The following is a 19,205-nucleotide window of genomic DNA, read 5'->3' on the forward strand; positions in this document are numbered from 1 at the left end:
GTCCACAAACAATTATTAGAGCTAATAAGAAACTCCGCAAAGTTGCAAGGTACAATATGAACACAAAAATCAGCTGTACTGCTATATAACAGTAACAAACAACTGTAATAGGAAATTAAGAAAACAATTACATTTATAAGAGCATCCCAAAGAATAAAATACCTAGGAATACATTTAACTAAGGGGATAAAAGACTGTGTACTGCAAACTATAATCCACTGCTTAAAGAAATAAAGAAAACCTTAGTGAATGGAAAGAAGAACTGGAAGACTTAATATTGTTAATAATGCTATGCAAAGCAACCTACAGATTCAATATAATTTCTATTAAAATTCCAAAGCCTTTTTTTGGCAGAAGAATTGAAGAAAAAAACAATTTTCATATTCACGTAGGAATTGAAGGAACCACGAATAGCCAAAACAATGTTGAATAAGAAAAACATTGGAGGACCCACACTTCCCAATTTAAAAACTTACTACAAAATTACAGTAAGAGTTAAGAGAGTTTGGTTGGTACTGGTGCAATGACAGATCTACAGACCAAAAGAACAGGATTGAGAGTCCAGAAATAAATCCACACATCAATGGCCAACTGGTTTTCAATAATGGTGCCATGATCATTCAAATGGGAAATGTCTCTTCAACAAATAGTGACAAAAGAAATGGATAACCACATGCAAAAGAATGAAATTAGGCCCTTATCTAATATTCTATACAAAAATTAAGTCAAAATGAACTACTAACCTAAATAGTAAAAGCTAAAACCATACAACTTTTTTTTTTTTAAAGATTTTTATTTATTTATTTGACAGACAGAGATCACAAGTAGGCAGAGAGGCAGGCAGAGAGAGGAAGGGAAGCAGGCTACCTGCTGAGCAGAGACCACCCCACCCCCCATGCGGGGCTTGATCCCAGGACCTTGGGATTTTGACCTGAGCCGAAGGCAGAGGCTTCAACCCACTAAGCCACCCAGGTGCCCCAAAACTATACAACTTCTTAGAAGAAAAATTAGGGGTAAATCTTCATTTTCTTAGATGTGACCATGGATTCCTAGATGTGACACAAAAACCACAAGCAACAAAAGGAAAAGATAAACTGGACTTCATCAAAATTAAAGTTTTGAGTATCAAAGGACACTACCCATAAAATAAGGAAAATACAGGCTTCCAAGAAAAAAAAAGTGAAAAGATAACCTATAGAATGGGAGAAAAATACCTGCAAATCTGATATGAATCTAATACTCAGATTATACAAAAAACCCTTATAACTCAACAACAAAAAGACAACCCAATATAGAAACTGGCAAAGAACTATTTCTCTAAAGAAGATATACAAATGGCCAACAAGCACAAGATGTCCAACAATTTTAATCATTAATGAAATACATATCAAACCACAATGCAATACCACTTCTTACCCACTAGGGTGGCTATATTTTTTAAAAAGAGAAAATAGTAAGTATTACCAAGGATGCAGAGAAAATGGCATGCTAATACATTGCTGGTGGGAATGGAAAAGGATTCAGCTGCTTTGGAAACAGGGTGGCAGTTCCTCCAAAAGTTAAACCCAGAACCATTACATGGTCCAGAAATTCCACTTAGGTATAGACCCCCAAAGAATGGAAAACAGATACTCAAATATTTGTACATGAATTCTCATAGCAGTACTATTCCCAATAGCCAAAAGGTAGACATAACCCAAAGGTCCATCAATGGATGAATGGATAAACAAGTTGCGATATATACATACAGTGGACCCTTATTCAACTGCTAAAAAGAAATGAAGTACTGATACATGTTATGATATAGAGGAATCTGGAAAATAGTATGCTAAGTAAAAGAAGCCAGCCATGAAAGATAACACATTACATGATTCCATCTGTATGGAATATCCAGAATAGGTAAATCTATAGACACAAAAAGCAGAGAGAGGAGCAAATGGAGTAATTACTTAAGAGATCCTGGGTTTTATCTTGGAGTAATGAAAATGTTTTGGAACTAGACAGAGGTTGTGGTTGCACAACACTGTAAATGTACTAAATGCCAGTGAATTCTTCATTTTAACATGGTTAATTTTACGTGGTATGAATATCACCCGAGTGAAACAATAACTGGGAAACAAACAAACCCAAAAAAGCTAAAATCAGACATTAAAACCATTTACCCAGAGGTAAAGCTGTCCTGCAATGTTATTTTTTGCCTACACGGTGTTTAAACAGTTATCAGCATTTTTAAAAGTAGGCGATTTCTCAAAATATCTGGATTTCTGCCCTTTCTTAAAGGCAAAGTTTCCATATAATTAAAAAAAAAAGTTGGCTACTGTCAAGAAGTAATTGCTTTCTTGAGACGGCATACATTAACTTTCCAGCTTATCAGTCTCTTCTACCTTCTATGGTCTTCCTGACACCAAGGCCAAATTTTCAGTTTTATCATGCTTATTTCAAAGAGAAATTAAGAAAAGGGGCACCTGGGTGGCTCAGTGGGTTAAAGCCTCTGCCTTCGGCTCAGGTCATGATCCCAGTGTCCTGGGATCGAGTCCTGCATCAGGCTCCCTACTCAGCGGGGAGCCTGCTTCCTCCTCTCTCTCTCTGCCTCTGCCTACTTGTGATCTCTGTCTGTCAAATAAATAAATAAAATCTTAAAAAAAAAAAAGGTTTAAAAAAAATAATAAAAGTGGGACATCTCTTGTACTCATGCTCCCATCGAAAACTGAAAAATAAAAAGTCCACGTGTTTACTTCCAGCGTGCTTTACTTATTTATATTTACTGCTTTGCACCCATGACTATTTGAATTTAGAAATCCTGTTCTTTTTGGTATGATAAAGATAGAAATCAAACACTCTTAACAGGATTAGAAAAACTAAGTTAACCAGTTATACCCTGAATGCCAAATTCATCTTCTGAAACTTGGCTGCAGGAATAATCAAAGTTAGCCACTTGCAAAAAAATAAATGTCCAAGGGGCATTAAGTGACTGCCTTCCACTCAGGTCCTGATCTCAGGGTCCTGGGATCGAGCCCCGAACCAGGCTCCCTGCTCAGTGGGGAGCCTGCTTCTCCCTCTCCTATTCCCCCTGATTGTGTTCCCTCTCTTGCTGTGTCTCTGTCAAATAAATAAATAAAACCTTGAAAAAAAAATAAAAAGAATAAACGTCCAAATAGTTTCATCAATCAAGGTTAAATAAATTTGGATGGAAGGTAAAGCAAAATCCATCCCTGGTCACTTGGTCTCCCTCCCCTGCTAGAACACCAGTGTTGACATGAAAGGTGAAGAGTCAGCAGCTCATGTTTCCTAAGAGGGAAGACTGGGATTTGAGGATAATACATCAGATAATCTTCTCATCTTGGAAGCACTCCTTTTTTAGAGGATCTAGTATAAGTTCCTATGCAAGATATATATAGAAGTAGGGAAATGGGTGGCAATCTGGCAGTTTCTCCCAACAAACCCAAGACTTTTTTTCAGTAGCTTACCTTGGGTACGTACAAAGAGGTCTTTGGTGCAGGGGAAGGGTGCAGTGGATAAAATACAAACATAGTTCCTAGGAACTAACTACATCAGTCTAATAGACTTGAAATGCTTTATTTTAGTTCTGTGCATCAATAGCAGGTGTTTAGCCCCATTTCACAGAATGCTGGACAGACAGGGACATAAAAGGCAGTGGTATTGGGGATGTAAGTTTGCCTGGCTCCATGTTTCTGCCAAAAACGTTTCTAGCCTCAAAGCTCTTTAAACTCTAGCACTCATTTTCTCAGAGCCACCATGTGATGTGGCCTCTAATAAGGGTAAGACAAGGGAGCTCTTCTCTGGGGTGGATAAGGAGTTGGTAATGCCTGCTGGGGGAAGGAGACGTGAGACGATGTTGTTATTACTGACACTGCCTTCTTTTTCTGTGCCAAGGTGGGAGGCCTTTGAAACCACACAACTTGCCATGCTTCCTTCCCTGGAGGCACAGCCTCCATCTGTACCTGTTCTAAATGCACTGCACACTGAGTCTGTGAGGGTTTAGTCTTGATTTAACCACCCTTGTATTCAGGCATCATGTTTAGCATAGCAGCTGGCTCCTAATCAATACATTTCTATTAAATGCATGTTATTACCCTAAAGGAAACAGAAAGGGACCCACGTAACCTGGTCACACAGAGAAGGCTGGACACAAGTTTTGATAACTCTATGAACAGACTGCGAGTAATACTTCTGTGGCTACAATATTTATATTGCTTCACTCTTAGGCCATCTATGAGATCTCCTAATCTCTATAAATGTGATATTGGAAATGAGACACAGAAAAGAAGGACAGCAGAAAGCTCATAAGTCAGAGGATTCTAAGAATGGAGTCTGGTCTAAAGCATACCCCTGCTGATGGGGCTTAGAAACCTGCAAGCCCATCAGGCCAGAAGGTCTGCTAAACTAACAGAGCAATGACCGGATTCCTCCATTAGATCAACAAGAAGAGAGACCATGCAATTTACTGCTAGGAAAGAAATTCTTTTTAAAATTTTTGAGAATTCCTGGGTACCTTTTTATGGTATTATAATTAAAATTAAAAGCTCTATGAACATGTAAGGCCAGAACCTACAAAAGATATTCAAGATCCAATGTGGAAATACTTATTGTTTAATAAGTATTTTTTTTATTTAGTATTTTATTTTTATTTAGTATTTATTTAATAAAATACTTATTGTTTAATTTTGGGTTTTGCTTTAAAAATGTTAGTAGGTGCACAGAAAATAAGTGAAGGAATCTAATCGGAACTGTTTATACTGTTTATATGTGTCAGGGGTTAGAATTATGGGAGAAGTTTACTCTTTCCACAGATCATGAGGTGGATGCATTTTGTACATTATATCTTTCCATAATGTTTGAGTTTTCTTTCATCAGGAGTATTTATTATCTTAGATGTAATCAGGAAAATGAGAAATGTAAAAATAAAATGAAACTGAAAAAACAGGTCTCCTAAAAGTATCTTTACCAAAAAAGAGGTCAGAGGAAAATATGATTTGGTAATCTAAAAGAGAGTTTTGAAACTGCATTCTTTGGAACTCTAAGGCTCTTCACCAGCTCTCTGAGAGCCAGCAAGGACACGAGGCAACTGATCTCCAAACACGCCCCTACCCAAACTACCCAGCTTGAGCATTTCGCTTTCATATTTTAATAATGAAGTTCTGCTGATACTAAGTTTGAAAATTTAGGATGTAAAACATACGTAACTAATTTATTTCTAACTGTTCCTCAAAGCACTTTCTGGGGTTTGAGTAGGCTCCCCGGGAAAAGATATCTGTTTTCCCTTGTGTTTTCTGAGCATGAGATTTTAGTACCAGCTTTTTAGTGCAAGGTCTGCTGCATTTATGAGCTGTCTGGGTAGAAAGCCGGGTGCTCTATGCATAAGGATCCTCTGTTCAAGAAGGCCAAGGCAGCAGGAAGCCTCTAATTCCTACCATCTGGCCAGCCTCTCTGAATCATGGTCAGCCATCCAGAAGCAGAAGATTCAGGATCACCAGAGACTATTTTCAGAAGAATGAGAACTCAAGCCTGAGCAATTAGAAATAGGTCAATGACTTTTTAAAGCAACTTTCTTGAAAGAGGATGCTTTTCTTTGCAAAATTCATTCTCGCCACTGGTCTTTCTTTAAATAGAATATGGTGACTGCCTATAAATCCTTTTTCTTGTTTTTAGAAGTCTTCTATCACAGAGCCCTTAAGTATTTTTGGAGATTACTTGTATTTCCATAGCCTTGTGTTTTTGAGAGAAAATCTGATTTTAGAAATATACATGAGAGACTTCAATATTTGAGCTAAAATGGCTGTATTCTCTAGAGTTTAAAAAAAAATGCTTTTTAGAAATTTTAATTTTTTCATTTGGTTCTTCATTTTCTGTAATAACCAGGGGAAATCTGTCAAATGAAATCCCTTTCCCTGTTTTGTTTACTCTTTCTGACTTTCACAGTCATATCCTCATCTGGATTCTTATTGGGTCAAAACTAATATGCCATTTTCTGTGTATTATACCTCTGTGCTTCGCGAGAGCAGCAGAAACCCATCTGTGAATATCTGCTCAGAACCAGCAGGGGGCGCTCACTCCCACAGGAATCTGAATCCATCTGTAAGGGGATGGTGGGAAAAGCAACCTAACTTTCTTCAGTAAGACTGGCCCTTTCGCACTGCGGATAAATGATCACATGATGAGCAACAGGTTACCGACAATGGTGCTGAGATAAAGCATTCTTGAGAGAATGTATTTAGAGACAGCCCAGCCTCAAAGGCAAGGCTACTCCTGCCCAAAGCAGATGCATACTCTGCCTGTACCTGTTTTTCAAGGCTTGGCTTGCTAAGCTGTACAGTCTGAGGTCCAGCGAGTCTGGTCCCTGGAGTAGCTATCACAATGCTGGTGAGCTGGGCCATGGGGAACGTTTTGGCTATGGTTGCAGTCTGCCCATTGACGACACGGACGGGGTGGATGGAATTCTGGGAGGTAGGGAGGGTCGTGGGGGTGAACTTGGTCAGCATGACGGGCCTCTGGATAAGTTGAGGAGCTGCAAGCATGGGAGGAGGTGCTGGGGCAATAGGAATGTTATTCTGAGCCACAGGCTTGGGTCGAACCTATGGGGAAAGAGAGGATAATATTACTTAAAGAAATTTCTCAAGTCTTGTAAGTTTAAGACATTGCCAGGTCTTTCACACTTTATATGTGAAATGGTATTTAGTGCCAATATTTATTAATATTCATGCTGGTGGTATTAATTCTACAGCTATCAGGATATATAATCTAACAACAGACTCATCAGCTCTTAAGAGGGTCCAAATGTTACCCTACCATGTGGTTTTTCTGAATCCAGACCTTAGGTCCCTCTCCCATACCATGCTGGCTCTTCAGATTGAGGTCAAATGCCTAATCCAGAGACTGATCGCACTCAGGATTTGTGCCCAATGTGGTAATAATGCTGCCACTGGTCTTATTCCACATTCTCAATTTCTTCATGTTCGTGGCTTCATTCAGTGTGATTCTAACTCTCTGTTCTTGGCTGCTCCTCTAAGTCGCCTTTGTGGGCTTCCTCTTCCTCTGCCCAATCCGAAATATATTTCTCAGAGTTTTGTCTTGGAACCTCTTTTCTTCCCAATCTCCTCACTCTTCCTGCAAATTCTCACCCATCCCATGGATTCAATTACCATCTATTGTACTGAAGACATCCATACTTGGTATCTCGGGAACAGACATTTCCTGAACTTCAGAATCACATACTCAACTGCCTGTCATATATCTCTACTTGGAAGTCTTCCAAGAAATTAAAAATCAACATGTCTAGGGGCTCCAGGCAGGCTCAGTCAGTGGAACGTGAAACTCCTGATCTTGGGGTTGTGAGTTTGAGCCCCATGATGGGTGTAGAGATTGCTTAGAAATAACATCTTTAAAAACCATGACAACAAAAAATCATTATGTCTCAAACTCACCTATTTCTTCCTCTGACCCTCTCCTTCCTCCTATTATCATCCCCTCAATAAATAAATAAACTTCAGAACCATTCTTGATGCTTTCTACTCCACCTCTACTTCCTAAATCCCTCTCAAATATGGCTACATTCTATGCTCATCCTGCCATCACTCTACCTTATGTTTAGTTTACTAGAACAGTGACAAAGAATTATGATTAAAAACATGAGGTTAGCCTTGCTTGGGTTCAAATCCTGGTTCCTACCTCTTACTAGCCGGCTAACCTCAGGTAACATAACCTGATTTAAGCCAGCATTTTTCAAACTTTCTGTACAGTGACCCTGTGGGCAAAATCTTTTCCCCTGATGCATGAAACTTTGACCTGCAGTTAACTCTCCAGCTCTGTTCCCCTGGAAACCTGATTAAGGGTAAGAATGTCAACTATGTTACCAGGCAACATTGCTTATGGTAAAAATGAACCCTTACTGCTAAACTGAATCTGAACGGGGAGAATTAAAAATACTTGATGGGACACCATGCTTTGGGCTTCATGAAGTGGGGTTACTTTTGTAACTGAGCGTGTCCCCATGTGTGGGGACCTTGAAAGCCATGGCTATGGAATTGTTAGAAGATACACTGGCTCCTGCATGGCATAAGCCTTCTATGCCAGGATGGCTCTCCTACCGTCTAGATCAAGATCTCATCCCCCTGCACCTGAGCTATCACTGGACAGCTGCAGAGACTGCCAATCAGGCTGACAAAAAATGTCTGATGCTGTCTTGCTGGTAAGCTGTGGCTTCTGTCTTGTATTGTTCCAAGTAGACTGGTACCATGTGTGGGCCAGTCTCACGAATCTGAATATTTAGCTGAACTTAAGATGACCATGTGGTGGCTGCTGCAGACACATAGTAGGGAATACATTTCTTCTTTTTTTTTTTTTTTTAAAGGGAATACATTTCTTACTGTAACCAGTACTTGCATATAGACATAGACCTCTATCTCTATAAAACAAAAACTTGATGAGACATTACATATGCGCTATGTACTCTTAATATTTCATATTCTGTTTTGTTCATTTTATTTAAGAACCCTGGTCACGATCCATTAGATTGATTTCACATAGCCTACTAATGGGTCATGACCCTCTGTCTGGAAAACATGGACTAAGCCCTAAGTTCCCTACCTAAAAAAAAAATAGTAATACCTACTTTCACAGGGCTGTTGTGGGGATTAAAACAGATAACCCACAGAAAGTGCCTCGCACAGTAAACAGTACACAGCAGCAGTCTTTAAACATTCGCTATTACTGTTGATGTCCTAACTATTCTTCTTGCCCACAATCTCGATCATCTCTAATCTATTTTCCACACAATGACAAAAGGGAATTAAAAAAAAAAAAAAGAAAAGTAAAGTAAAAAAACTCACCATTTCAGGTATTTGTTTGAAGTGTTTTCATAGATCCCTGTTGTTTCTGGGATAAGGCCCAAATTCCTACATAGTCTAGAAGGTTCCATAAGCTCTGGCACAATGGGCTTCTCCAGCCTCACCTCTTCCCCTAGCCTGAGTCGGCTACGTGGCCCACCATGGTCAGCTATACCACATTGCCTTTTGGTTCCTTAGGCTTACATGTATTTCTCCATACTGAATTTGCATATATGCTCTACCCTCTGCCTGGGACACTTTTATTCTTCCTCCAAAACTCTGTTGGGCTAACTTTACTAGGATTTTAGGGCTCAGACTGAATGTCAACTCTTCTAGGAAACTTTCTAGAATACTCTTAAGAGTATTCTTATAGAATACTCTAGTATTCTTAAGAATGAGATGGGGGTTCCCCCCATGTGTGGTCAGACTACCTTGTACTTCCCATAATGGACACTGTGATTGGCTGTACATAGATCTGAAGCTCTCTGAGGGCAGAGAACAGTCTATCTTAAAAACTGGCTTTTCTGATACCCAAGGATCTACCGGATAAATGACTGAAATCACTTTATCTTGTGTTCTCAATGCCCAAACCTACTGCACAGGCAATTTGGAAGTCACCTATGTCCACTGATCACAAAATTCTTTTCTCTTCTCTCTTTGCCTGCAACATGGGCCTCAGATGGGAACTCCTAGGATTTCTACTTGGCAAGTCAAGTCCCCTCAAAACCCAGACTAGGGCAATCCTGACATCCTTCCATGAGAATGAGTTCAGTCCAATTGCTAAAAGAATTCTCCCAGGGCAATACGCGCAAGCAGAGCTGCCTAGGTCTAGGTAGAAAGCTTCCTGTGTACCACGCTAGTCCAAGCTTCTATAGGCAAGGCTTTGTGTTTAAAAATGATACTAAATGCCATTACTTTCCAGAGCAAAACTAAATTTCTTTAGTTTCCACTGGTTAGTTTGCCTTTTGCTTCCTTCCCTACTCTCTTTGGCTCATGGCGGGGGTGGGGAGTAGTGATGGCATTCCTTCCCCACTGGCAGGCAGGTTTGGCTAAAACTTCCAGTAAGTTAACATCATAAGGTTTAAAATGGTGCCTTAAATTCTCCCTTTCTTCACATCCCCCTGCTACTTCCTTTGGTCACTGCTAAGAAGCCCCAGTAATCAAATAGAAATCATCATCTAGAACCTTGAGCTAACTAAGTAAGATCTGAACAAAGCTGAGCTGATACACACACTTCATGTGACTCAGAGAGGGCCCATGAGGACTTCTGTCTCACCTAACCCATCACTGGGCTTGTCATTGCTTTACTCACCTGTGGAAGAAAGTTTGGACGTGGAGTGAGTCGAGGAGGGGGTATAAACTGTGGTACTTTGATGGGCTGAGGAGGTGTTGCCTGAACCTGCTAAAAAACGGGAAAAATCAATAAACCACAGAGAACAACAGTTGTTCAATATCAAAGCTAGGCGTTCTTAAAGTATTTTTAGCATCACTATTCCCTGTATCAGACAATATTTTCTAAAAATTTTCACTGTAGAATTAACCATCTGAATTAAGACTTCCTGAAGAAAACTTTTTCACTCTCCCACCTGCACATTTTACCCTACAGAAGTGAACCAATTGCATTTCTGTGTCCTTACATGCCTAAAGTAAAACACAGCAGGCTTGGCAATCTTAGACAATTTCCTCTGACATTCAAGAACTCTTGCACGTACATATTTTAAAAGTCAAGACTGGATCCAAAGTAAAATCAAACTTGCTGCCTGGCCAAATGGGCTTTTTCCTAATATGAGCTTTATCTAGCACTGGATGGCTTTATTCCTGTAGAGAAGTCTCTAATTCTCAGCATTTGACTGAGGTAACTGGTCACTTCTCTCAAGATTCCCAGTAAATGCTGAAGCTTCACTTTATTGCTATCTAGTTTACTCATCACTGGTCATCATCCAAAAGCCACCAAGAGCTCTTAGCTGCAATTTTAAGAATAGACTTTAAAACCACAATTTGGTTATATTTTCCCCAAGCTTCAGAGGGCATCAATTTCTAAATGATTTCACCCTAGAATCTCATGAACAGTTTTTGTTCAAGTAATTCTTCAAGGGATGTTTTTTTTTCCCCTAATAGACCTTGGACACGGACACTGTTAATTTGTGAGTTTCTTGAATATTTTTAAGTGCCTCAGCTTGTTCTAGTACTTCCTAGGTGCAGCCAATTTCAAGGGATAGTGAACGAAAGGAGTTCAGCGGGGGGGTTTTCCCCAAATTGGTAATACAGAACCAGAGAGTCTGTAAGCACTCAAGTTTCACAGGCAGGTCTGTGAACAGGATGGAGAGAGCAACGTGCAATAGTGTGCATGCCCTTATGAAGGACACGCCTCCCTAAGTCAAGTCAGACTTCGACTGCAGATAACACACTGTATGGATCTGGGTCCTCGGTGTCAAGGGACACTTGTACAGTTATTTGAGCAGATAGTAGGAATGCCATATTCCCTTGTCAGCCCCAAAGGAAAACTTGGTATGGCTGAATGATGGAGACTAAAAAATCCAGCAGGAGCATAAAATGGATATACTCTACAAATGCATATCCTGAACCCTCTCATGTGGCCACACATGAGTAGCAGCTGCTGGCTTACCAGAGTGACTGTGTTTTTTGCCACAATTTGGACAGCCTCTGCCCCAGGCCCAGTGACCTTACTAGACGTCTGGAGGTTGACTGGTGTGTTCTGCACATCAGTGCTGAGCACAGCCTTCTGACTGTTGATGGCGGTCACCATAGCAATGGTAGGTCTCTGGCCCACAACAGAGGCAGGCATGGTCGCAGTTGCTGCTTTCAAGACGAGAGGTAGTGTCTTTGTGGTAATCATAGAAGCTGTAGTTACAGTCTTCTAGGAGACATGGAGAACAGATATTAGGACACTGAAGTGTGACCCCACTAAACAATATGCTGCTAATCCCCAGAAGAAAACAAAGCAATGATTCTTATAATCAAGTTTCACAATATAACAGTATTTCTTTTGTTTACATACAGCACACTTCTTACTGTAGAGAAAGATAATCTCTAGCTTGTGCCAGAGTTTTCAAACTTAGCTTTAAGTTCATAGTCATAACTGCAGATAGATATGGGCACAGGATTTTCAACAATGAATGGGGTGGGTTTACAGGTATAGAATGTAAGTATACCTATTTATCTACTTTTTTTTTTTATTCTTTGCTTGCTCTCAATTTAAACTCTGCAGAGGTTGCAAATCAATGGGGTATACAACATCTCTATTTTTAATTGCTACAACCTCATCGATATGAAGCCATCATATAATTCTGGTTATCTGCCTCTTGTGACACAAAAGCTGGGATGAAAGGACAGTGTCTTTTCATTCTTTTGAGTGTCCCCCTAGAGAGGAGGAAGGGAAACTCACATGAGGATTAGCACAATTGTTGCCTCAGAGGCAGTAAATCCCAAACTCTAGATAATAAAACCCATTAACCACCTAGTATAGTAAATACCAGCTCTTGATACCAAAGGGCTGAGAGTCACTAACTACAATCTTTTCTCTGGAGAGCTGCTGCAGAAGCAATCAAAGATACGGTGAAACATGACAAAGTGGAAACAAACACCTGTGTTTCAAAAAGCCTTACAGATAAGGGGTGCCTGGGGTGGCTCAGCTGGTTAAGCATCTGACTCTTGGTTTTGGCTCAGGTCATGATCTAGGAGTCATATGTTGAGCCCCGTGTCAGGCCTGGCAAGGGATGTGGAGCCTGCTTGAGATTCTCTCTCTCCCTCTCCCACTGGCCCTTCGCCACTGCTTAGGAAAATAAAAATAAAAATAAAAATAAAAATAAAAAAGCCTTATGGTTGAGAGGACAAACAGAGGTAACAGGACTTGCTCCTCCACTAGTGCTGAAGCTCTGCAGCTGTAGTTTCTAGACTTCTTACTGAAGTAGGTAAAGGGAACAGTTACAAAACAAGAAAATGCAAACAACCTTATTACACGGCACATGCACCTATCCAGTGCCGTTACTCACTCAAGATCCTCAGATCCAACCGTTTCAGGAACACAGAAGTGCAACCAGAACAGGCCGGTTCTGATTTTGGTACTACTCCACCTTCTTCTTCTTACTCTATACTGGCACTGTCCAGTTTGGTAGCTCCCAGCCACACGTGGCCATTTCAATCCAAATTAATTAAAACAAAATAAAATTAAAACATTTAAAACATCAGTTCCTCAGCCACACTGTCCACATTTCAAGTGTTCAAAAGGCACTTGTGGCTAGTGGCTACCAAACCAGACAGTGATTTCCAACACTGCAGGAAGTTCTACTGGACAGCACTGATCTAGACCAGTGAAAAGGACCCCACTCTCCCTGAAACAGATCTGGACAAATCCCCTTGTGCATTTCTAGTTCAGTGACTATGTCAGTACTTGTGTACTAAGTTGGGTTTTTTGGGGTGGGGGGGCGGTAATTCTTTACTTCCATCTTCTGCCTGAAATACACACATACATCATCTAATCTTTTAGTATCTTTACTTCCTTTCAATGAAAACAATTAGCAATCTGGCCTCATCTATTCCACTGCAACCTACAAGCAATCTTTATTAATGCTTGTAACGAAAATCACCCATATCTTTGTTTCCTCTTCTCTAATCAACAAAACAGGCATGTCTCATTCTCCTTGCCAGTGCCTCCTCAAATGTGAAATGGGAGTAAAAGGAGACCACTGGTATTTATTTGGGCGGTGGGGTGGGGGTTCATCTACTATTAATGCAAGATGAAAACCAAATAAAAGCTAAATGCTGTTTATCATTAGAAACATTACATTAGTGTAGAAGAAAGGACCGGCTTTACATTGCCAGTTATTTGTAGTAAGTGTTTTTAACCCAGTGTGACATTAGCCTATCTTTCAGTTTAAGACATTGAAATACAAAGACCTTTTCAAATGGTGAGCAAGTCACACCAGATGGCATTCAATCTTGGTGCCAACACAGGTTATGGAAGCAAAATCTCTCATCAGCAGAACTCACTGACATGGATTTTAAAAAGCAATTGTGCATGCTGTTACTGCTTTGAAAGAGGTCATGTACTTTTGTTTGAAACATTGTTGGTTCAGGTAAATTATTATCAATATTTTGAATCACCCTAAAGCAATTATTCTAAAAAAAAGTCAGTGAAACCTCCAACTCACCTGAATTACATACTTACCATTAACCGCAACACTTAAAAACACCCTTAAAACCTAACAAGTCTGTTGACATCTTAGGTTAGCATCTTATTCCCCTTTATAAATATATAGTTATGGCTAATTTCACAACATGTACTCCAGCATCTATACAATTCACTGTATGTAAAGGTGTAGTACTGTCTAGTACTATATTCACTGATGAAAACTTTTTGGAAAATACATCAGCTAACCACTTATTCACACCAGGCATAACAGAGGTATTGCTTAAATTCTTCCCTCTGGTCTGGTGCTTATTCTAAGTGCTTGGGGATATAAACCAAACTCTTGGGAGTGTTAGAGTTTAGATGACAAAAAGAATCTACAATTTTGAAATCCAAACCTAACGACAACCTCTGACTTGTTTGGCAGGAAGGAGAGAAGACACGGGAGAGGAAAGGTATCCAACAACAAAGAAAATGATGTTTCTGGAAGCTGTGAGTAGTCCCTGGCTGGTTGATGCTGTCCAATTGTGACCGGCTTCCAGATAAGTGAGCAGTTTCCCCACAGCGTCATGAAGAGGTTCTTTAATTTTGACAAAATTTAAACTGCACCAACGAGAGTTCTGCATGTATTAATGCAGAAATACATGGCATAAAACACTAAAAATCATTTTATTTATTTTTTTGGCCAAGTTATTGTAGTTTACCGGCAAAGCATGCGGTGTCGATTTAAAACAGACTGCAGTGAACAAATTGGAACGACCAGGGGTTATTACTACGGGCGCTAGTGAACTTCCATCCCTAGTTTAGGCTATTTTCATTTAATTTTGAATGGCAAGTAACTGTTGCGCACTCACATGACTACAAATAGAACCAACCCACTCCTCTTTTGGTCCATTAGGATTTATTTTCTATTTGGTTTCATTAACTGTTGCTTCATTACATTTGTATTCCATCATTAAAAAGGACACGACTGGGAATGTGAGTTGAAGGGTAGACCTGCATTCAACTCTACTGTCTTTCATTCTTTTTCTGTGAATTGAAAAAATTTCAAAATCTACCTACAGGGATGAATTTGAGTTAACTAAGTAAACTCCCCATGCCTTGGTCCCTGCTAGCCACTTGACTCAGAATAAAAAACATTCTCTGCCAAGCACCTCCTGTTTGCCTGTGCTGACTGCTACTTAATATTCTTTTCCAAACTTAGATATTTAACATATGCCATATACAACTTCTCAGTTGTCCTTGACCTCGTGGACTTTTAAGGACTCCCTTTGCCTAAAACTAACAGTTCTGCCATGCACTGGAGGGCTTCTCCAAGCTAGCTTCTTTCTACCTCTCTGGCTTTATCTCCCTTCGCCATTATTGCCCAGAATCCACACCTGAGCCACATCAGTCTCTGCTATTCCTGGGACACACATTTACTTTTGGTCACATAATTGTCTACATCTGTGATGCTCCTCCCTTCTGCTCTATCGCTAAAATCTCACTGATCTGTCCACATCCTGCTCAAGTGTCACCTCGTCCATGAAGCACCTCTGATCTCTCCAGTTAAAATTTACTCTTCACAAGTAATTTCATTTTATTCTCTTTGTTAGCTGTTTACACTGTCCTCTTTTCTAAATTTTTAATATTCTTGTTTTGAATCCACCTTCTTCATTGCCGAGCACAGTGTCTGTATATAATAGAGATCCAATAAAAATTTACAGGATGAATGAAATTGATGATAATATACCAGATTCTAGGCAGGGACTGTGACCACCTCTTTGTATACCAGAATCTAGCACACGCAAAACACCCAATAAATACTGATTGACAGTTTATTGTAAAGACAGAAACTAAAAACTTAGAGGGTCTTTTGGCTTTTAAAATTATACATCTGCATTTAACAGAATAGAATAGAACAAAACGAGCTTAGATAAATCAATTAAATATATGGTAGGTGAGCTACCAGGTGGACAGCTGCCACACAACACTGTTTGGGGGCCAGCCCTTCGCCCCTTACTATCACTCACCATCCCACAGCAGCACAGAACTCAGACTACTAGGAGGGAAGAGCTATTGTAAGTATTACATAAGTATTTCCTCTGATTTGAGGGACACCGAATGTTACTTGAACAGAAAGTATCCATGGGTTAAGAGAGAAAACGCCTACATACCAGGAAACAATGAATTCTACCACACTCTTTCCCTGTAGACACTTTCTGATGAAACTGTACTTTGCAAAGAGAATAAACTAATCAACTCCAACAAAAGTAATCTGATAAGCAATCCTTCAGAAGAAATAGAAGTCCTGGTCAGGGGGTTTTAAAACAGTTTGAATGCTTCATTTTCAAAGAGCCCCGGAGTGGAGATTATGGTAAAATTTATGCTCCAGCTATCTGATTTACAACAGGAATTACTCTCTTTCCTACATTGGCAGCGTTTTCTATAATGTTGGCATTTCATTTTTTGGTACTGTACAGTAGTACAGAAGAGCCATGAATGGACAGAGGTTTTCACCAGAATACCTGGGTTCACATCTTGGCTCTACCACACATACTATCTATATGATTTTAGATAATTACTTCATCTCTCTGTGTCTTGGTTTTCTTTTCTAAACAATAACAACAACAAGAACAATAATAATACCTTCCTTATTAGGGTTGTGGTAAGGACTGTGTATGTTACATATGTAAAGTACTCAGGAGAGTAGCAGTTTACAGTAACCTCGATTAAATGTCAACTATCTTTACTAATCTTTAGTATTTTTTACAAGTTATATATTCCTCACTTGAAAAGTGTTCTATGTGAACCAGCCCAATGTCCATAAACAGTGATTAATCAAGCAAACTATAATCTTTTTCTCTATGTATACAGTGAAGACCTGGTACTGGTGCATAAAGGGTGCCCATGCTTGCATTTCAGAAGATCCCAACGTCTTTGAAATCATGTGCAAAAATGAGTGTTATTAGGTGTGAATGTATACTGTTCTGGAGAGAGGATCCACAGCTTTCACCAAAGTCTTAATGGGGTCATGATCCCTAAGAATCAAGAACCACTGCTCAACATCCCATCTTAAAAGGTATGCTCACATTACAGGCAGGTGTGTGGAGATCAAGCCTGAATAGTTTGCGTGTGTGTGTGTGTGTTCCAATAACACTTTATTTATGAATGTTGAAAATGGACTTTCATATAATTTTCATACGAAATAATACAAATACTATGAAATACCTTTAACCATTAAAAATGTCAAAAACATTTGCTTGGAATAGTTTTCCTAATTGAACATTATCCTCAAATATGTCCTTTTTGTGTATTTTGCCTTACTGTCCTTATATGCTAGTTTAAACGTCCCTTTCAGCAAAAACATCTGCACAACTACACCAAGTTAGAATGTTATCAAACCTCCAGTTCTTAGTTCTAGTTTGGACCTATAGCTTCCATTTCAGATTTCCTTCAATATATTGGAACAAATTCATATCTCTGAATAATGGAAACACATCACCCTTCTTCTGAATGCCTTTCTACCTGGTTCACCTCCACACCTAACTGCTAAGAGTTCCAGTAAAACGATTTCAATGGAGGCGGAGTCACACAGACTTTTAGAACAGGTGCAAAGAAATACTTCCAGAAATGCAAAATAAGACCTTAGTTCTTAAGACCTTAGTTCTAACACAGAGAAGTGATTTTTCTTTGTCACCAACTACCTTTCCCCTCTTCTTTGGACAGGTGGGAAATCATTTGACTTTTACTCCTCAGTAATACCGTTTCCTTCTGCCAGGTAATTTCAAGGGATTTTTTTACCCCTGTGTATAGTATAAAAAAGTAACCACAATAACTTTTGTCTAGGGTTAGCTGAGCTTAGTACTGAAAGAGGCCCTAGCTCTACCTGCCTGAAAATCAACCAGCCTAGCGCAGGAAGCCTGCAGGGCTTCCGCCACACTTTTACCTGGGAAGCGGTCAGGCTGGGAGAGGGTGCAGCCGACTGGGCGTGGTGGTGGTGGTACTGCGGCGGCTGCTGGAGCTGCTGGAGGGGTTGCTGCTGTGCTGTTTGTAGTTTGTTTTCAGACTGTGGCAATGGCTGTATTTGGAACTTGTCTGGTTGTTCTTGCTTCACTATCAGGTTCTTCCGTAGCTGTTCAACTACCCTTTTCTACCCCATGGAGACAAAAAGAAAGACCATGTATCAGAGTATTGTCCTGTCAGCTGTGATGCATGCAGCTACACACCTCTGACATCGTTCTGTGACCAGCTTCACCTAAAACTTGTGACGTCTAAAATTTACAGATGTGACACAGGAGGAGAAACCAACAGCATAGGAAACATTTTATAGCTCAAGGGAGACAGAGCCACACAGAGGAGAAGAGAAGATAATGGATTTCACACAGCAGAGCTCACATTTCTGGACCATCATTAGCCTGGTGTGCTCAGCTGGAAGGGCAATACCGTGTGGCCACTAACACCGGACTCTGGAGACACAGACTTACGTTTTGCTACTTACCAGCTCTCTGATGTTCATCAAGCTACTTAACCTATCTGTGTCTCGATTTCCTGTTCTGTAAAATGAGGTGATTAACAATATCCTTGGGGTTCTTATGAGGACCCGACAGGCTGCTGGATGTAAAGTACTCACAACTGTATGGGCACATTGCTGGTGGTTTTACTTTTAGTATCTGGTAACACGGACATCGGCCATACTAATTTTTGTTATTCAAACAAACATCACGTATCGGTCTCAAACATTAAACAGACTCTTAAACAGAGAAACCCTGATCTTAGATATATGCCATACAAAGAATACTCATTCTAAATGACTCAACTGTGAAACTCATGAGCAGGACCTCTTTGCTGGGATAGGATCTGCGGAAATGTGTACATTTGTTTAGGCAAAGGAGGGACTTAGTTACATGGGATAAAAATTTAAAAACTGGAACTTCTTGAATTTCTACATCTTATCCAAATCCAAGAAAAATATGTATTTCGATACTTTCATTCCTATATTTCAAAAGAACATAAGCTCCATGAGGGCAAGGACCTATTTTGTCCACGATTATACTCGGGGCTAGAACTATGTAGCTTAGTAAATGTCTCCTCACAGGATGTGAAAAGTGATGGGTACCGGAGACCAGCAAATGACTCAGGGAACATGTCCTATAAAACCACTGGGGGCCAGACTGGGGCTGCCTCTCTGGGCCTAATGGCTGGAAGCAAGTGTAAGCAGCACTCTTCATCTA

The 19,205-nt window shown here is 39.9% G+C and overlaps 1 protein-coding gene across 48 annotated transcripts in view; it reads right to left on the bottom strand.

Annotated features, from left to right (window-relative positions):
* PHF21A (PHD finger protein 21A) overlaps positions 1–19,205 on the bottom strand; it is a 192,735-nt gene that overhangs the window by 35,881 nt on the left and 137,649 nt on the right. For 25 of the 48 annotated variants that reach the window (XM_082747426.1, XM_082747386.1, XM_082747425.1 and 22 more), the window contains 4 exons: positions 17,921–18,124; positions 11,470–11,721; positions 10,156–10,245; positions 6,300–6,593 (listed from right to left, as the gene is read on the bottom strand). In XM_082747426.1, the coding sequence (XP_082603552.1) occupies positions 6,300–6,593; positions 10,156–10,245; positions 11,470–11,721; positions 17,921–18,124 (840 nt within the window). The remainder of the gene's footprint in view (positions 1–6,299; positions 6,594–10,155; positions 10,246–11,469; positions 11,722–17,920; positions 18,125–19,205) is intronic. The other 23 variants (XM_082747427.1, XM_082747406.1, XM_082747391.1 and 20 more) reach the window with 3 other exon arrangements.

Source organism: Mustela nivalis, assembly GCF_964662115.1.
Source record: "Mustela nivalis genome assembly, chromosome: 9".
Classification (NCBI taxonomy): domain Eukaryota; kingdom Metazoa; phylum Chordata; class Mammalia; order Carnivora; family Mustelidae; genus Mustela; species Mustela nivalis.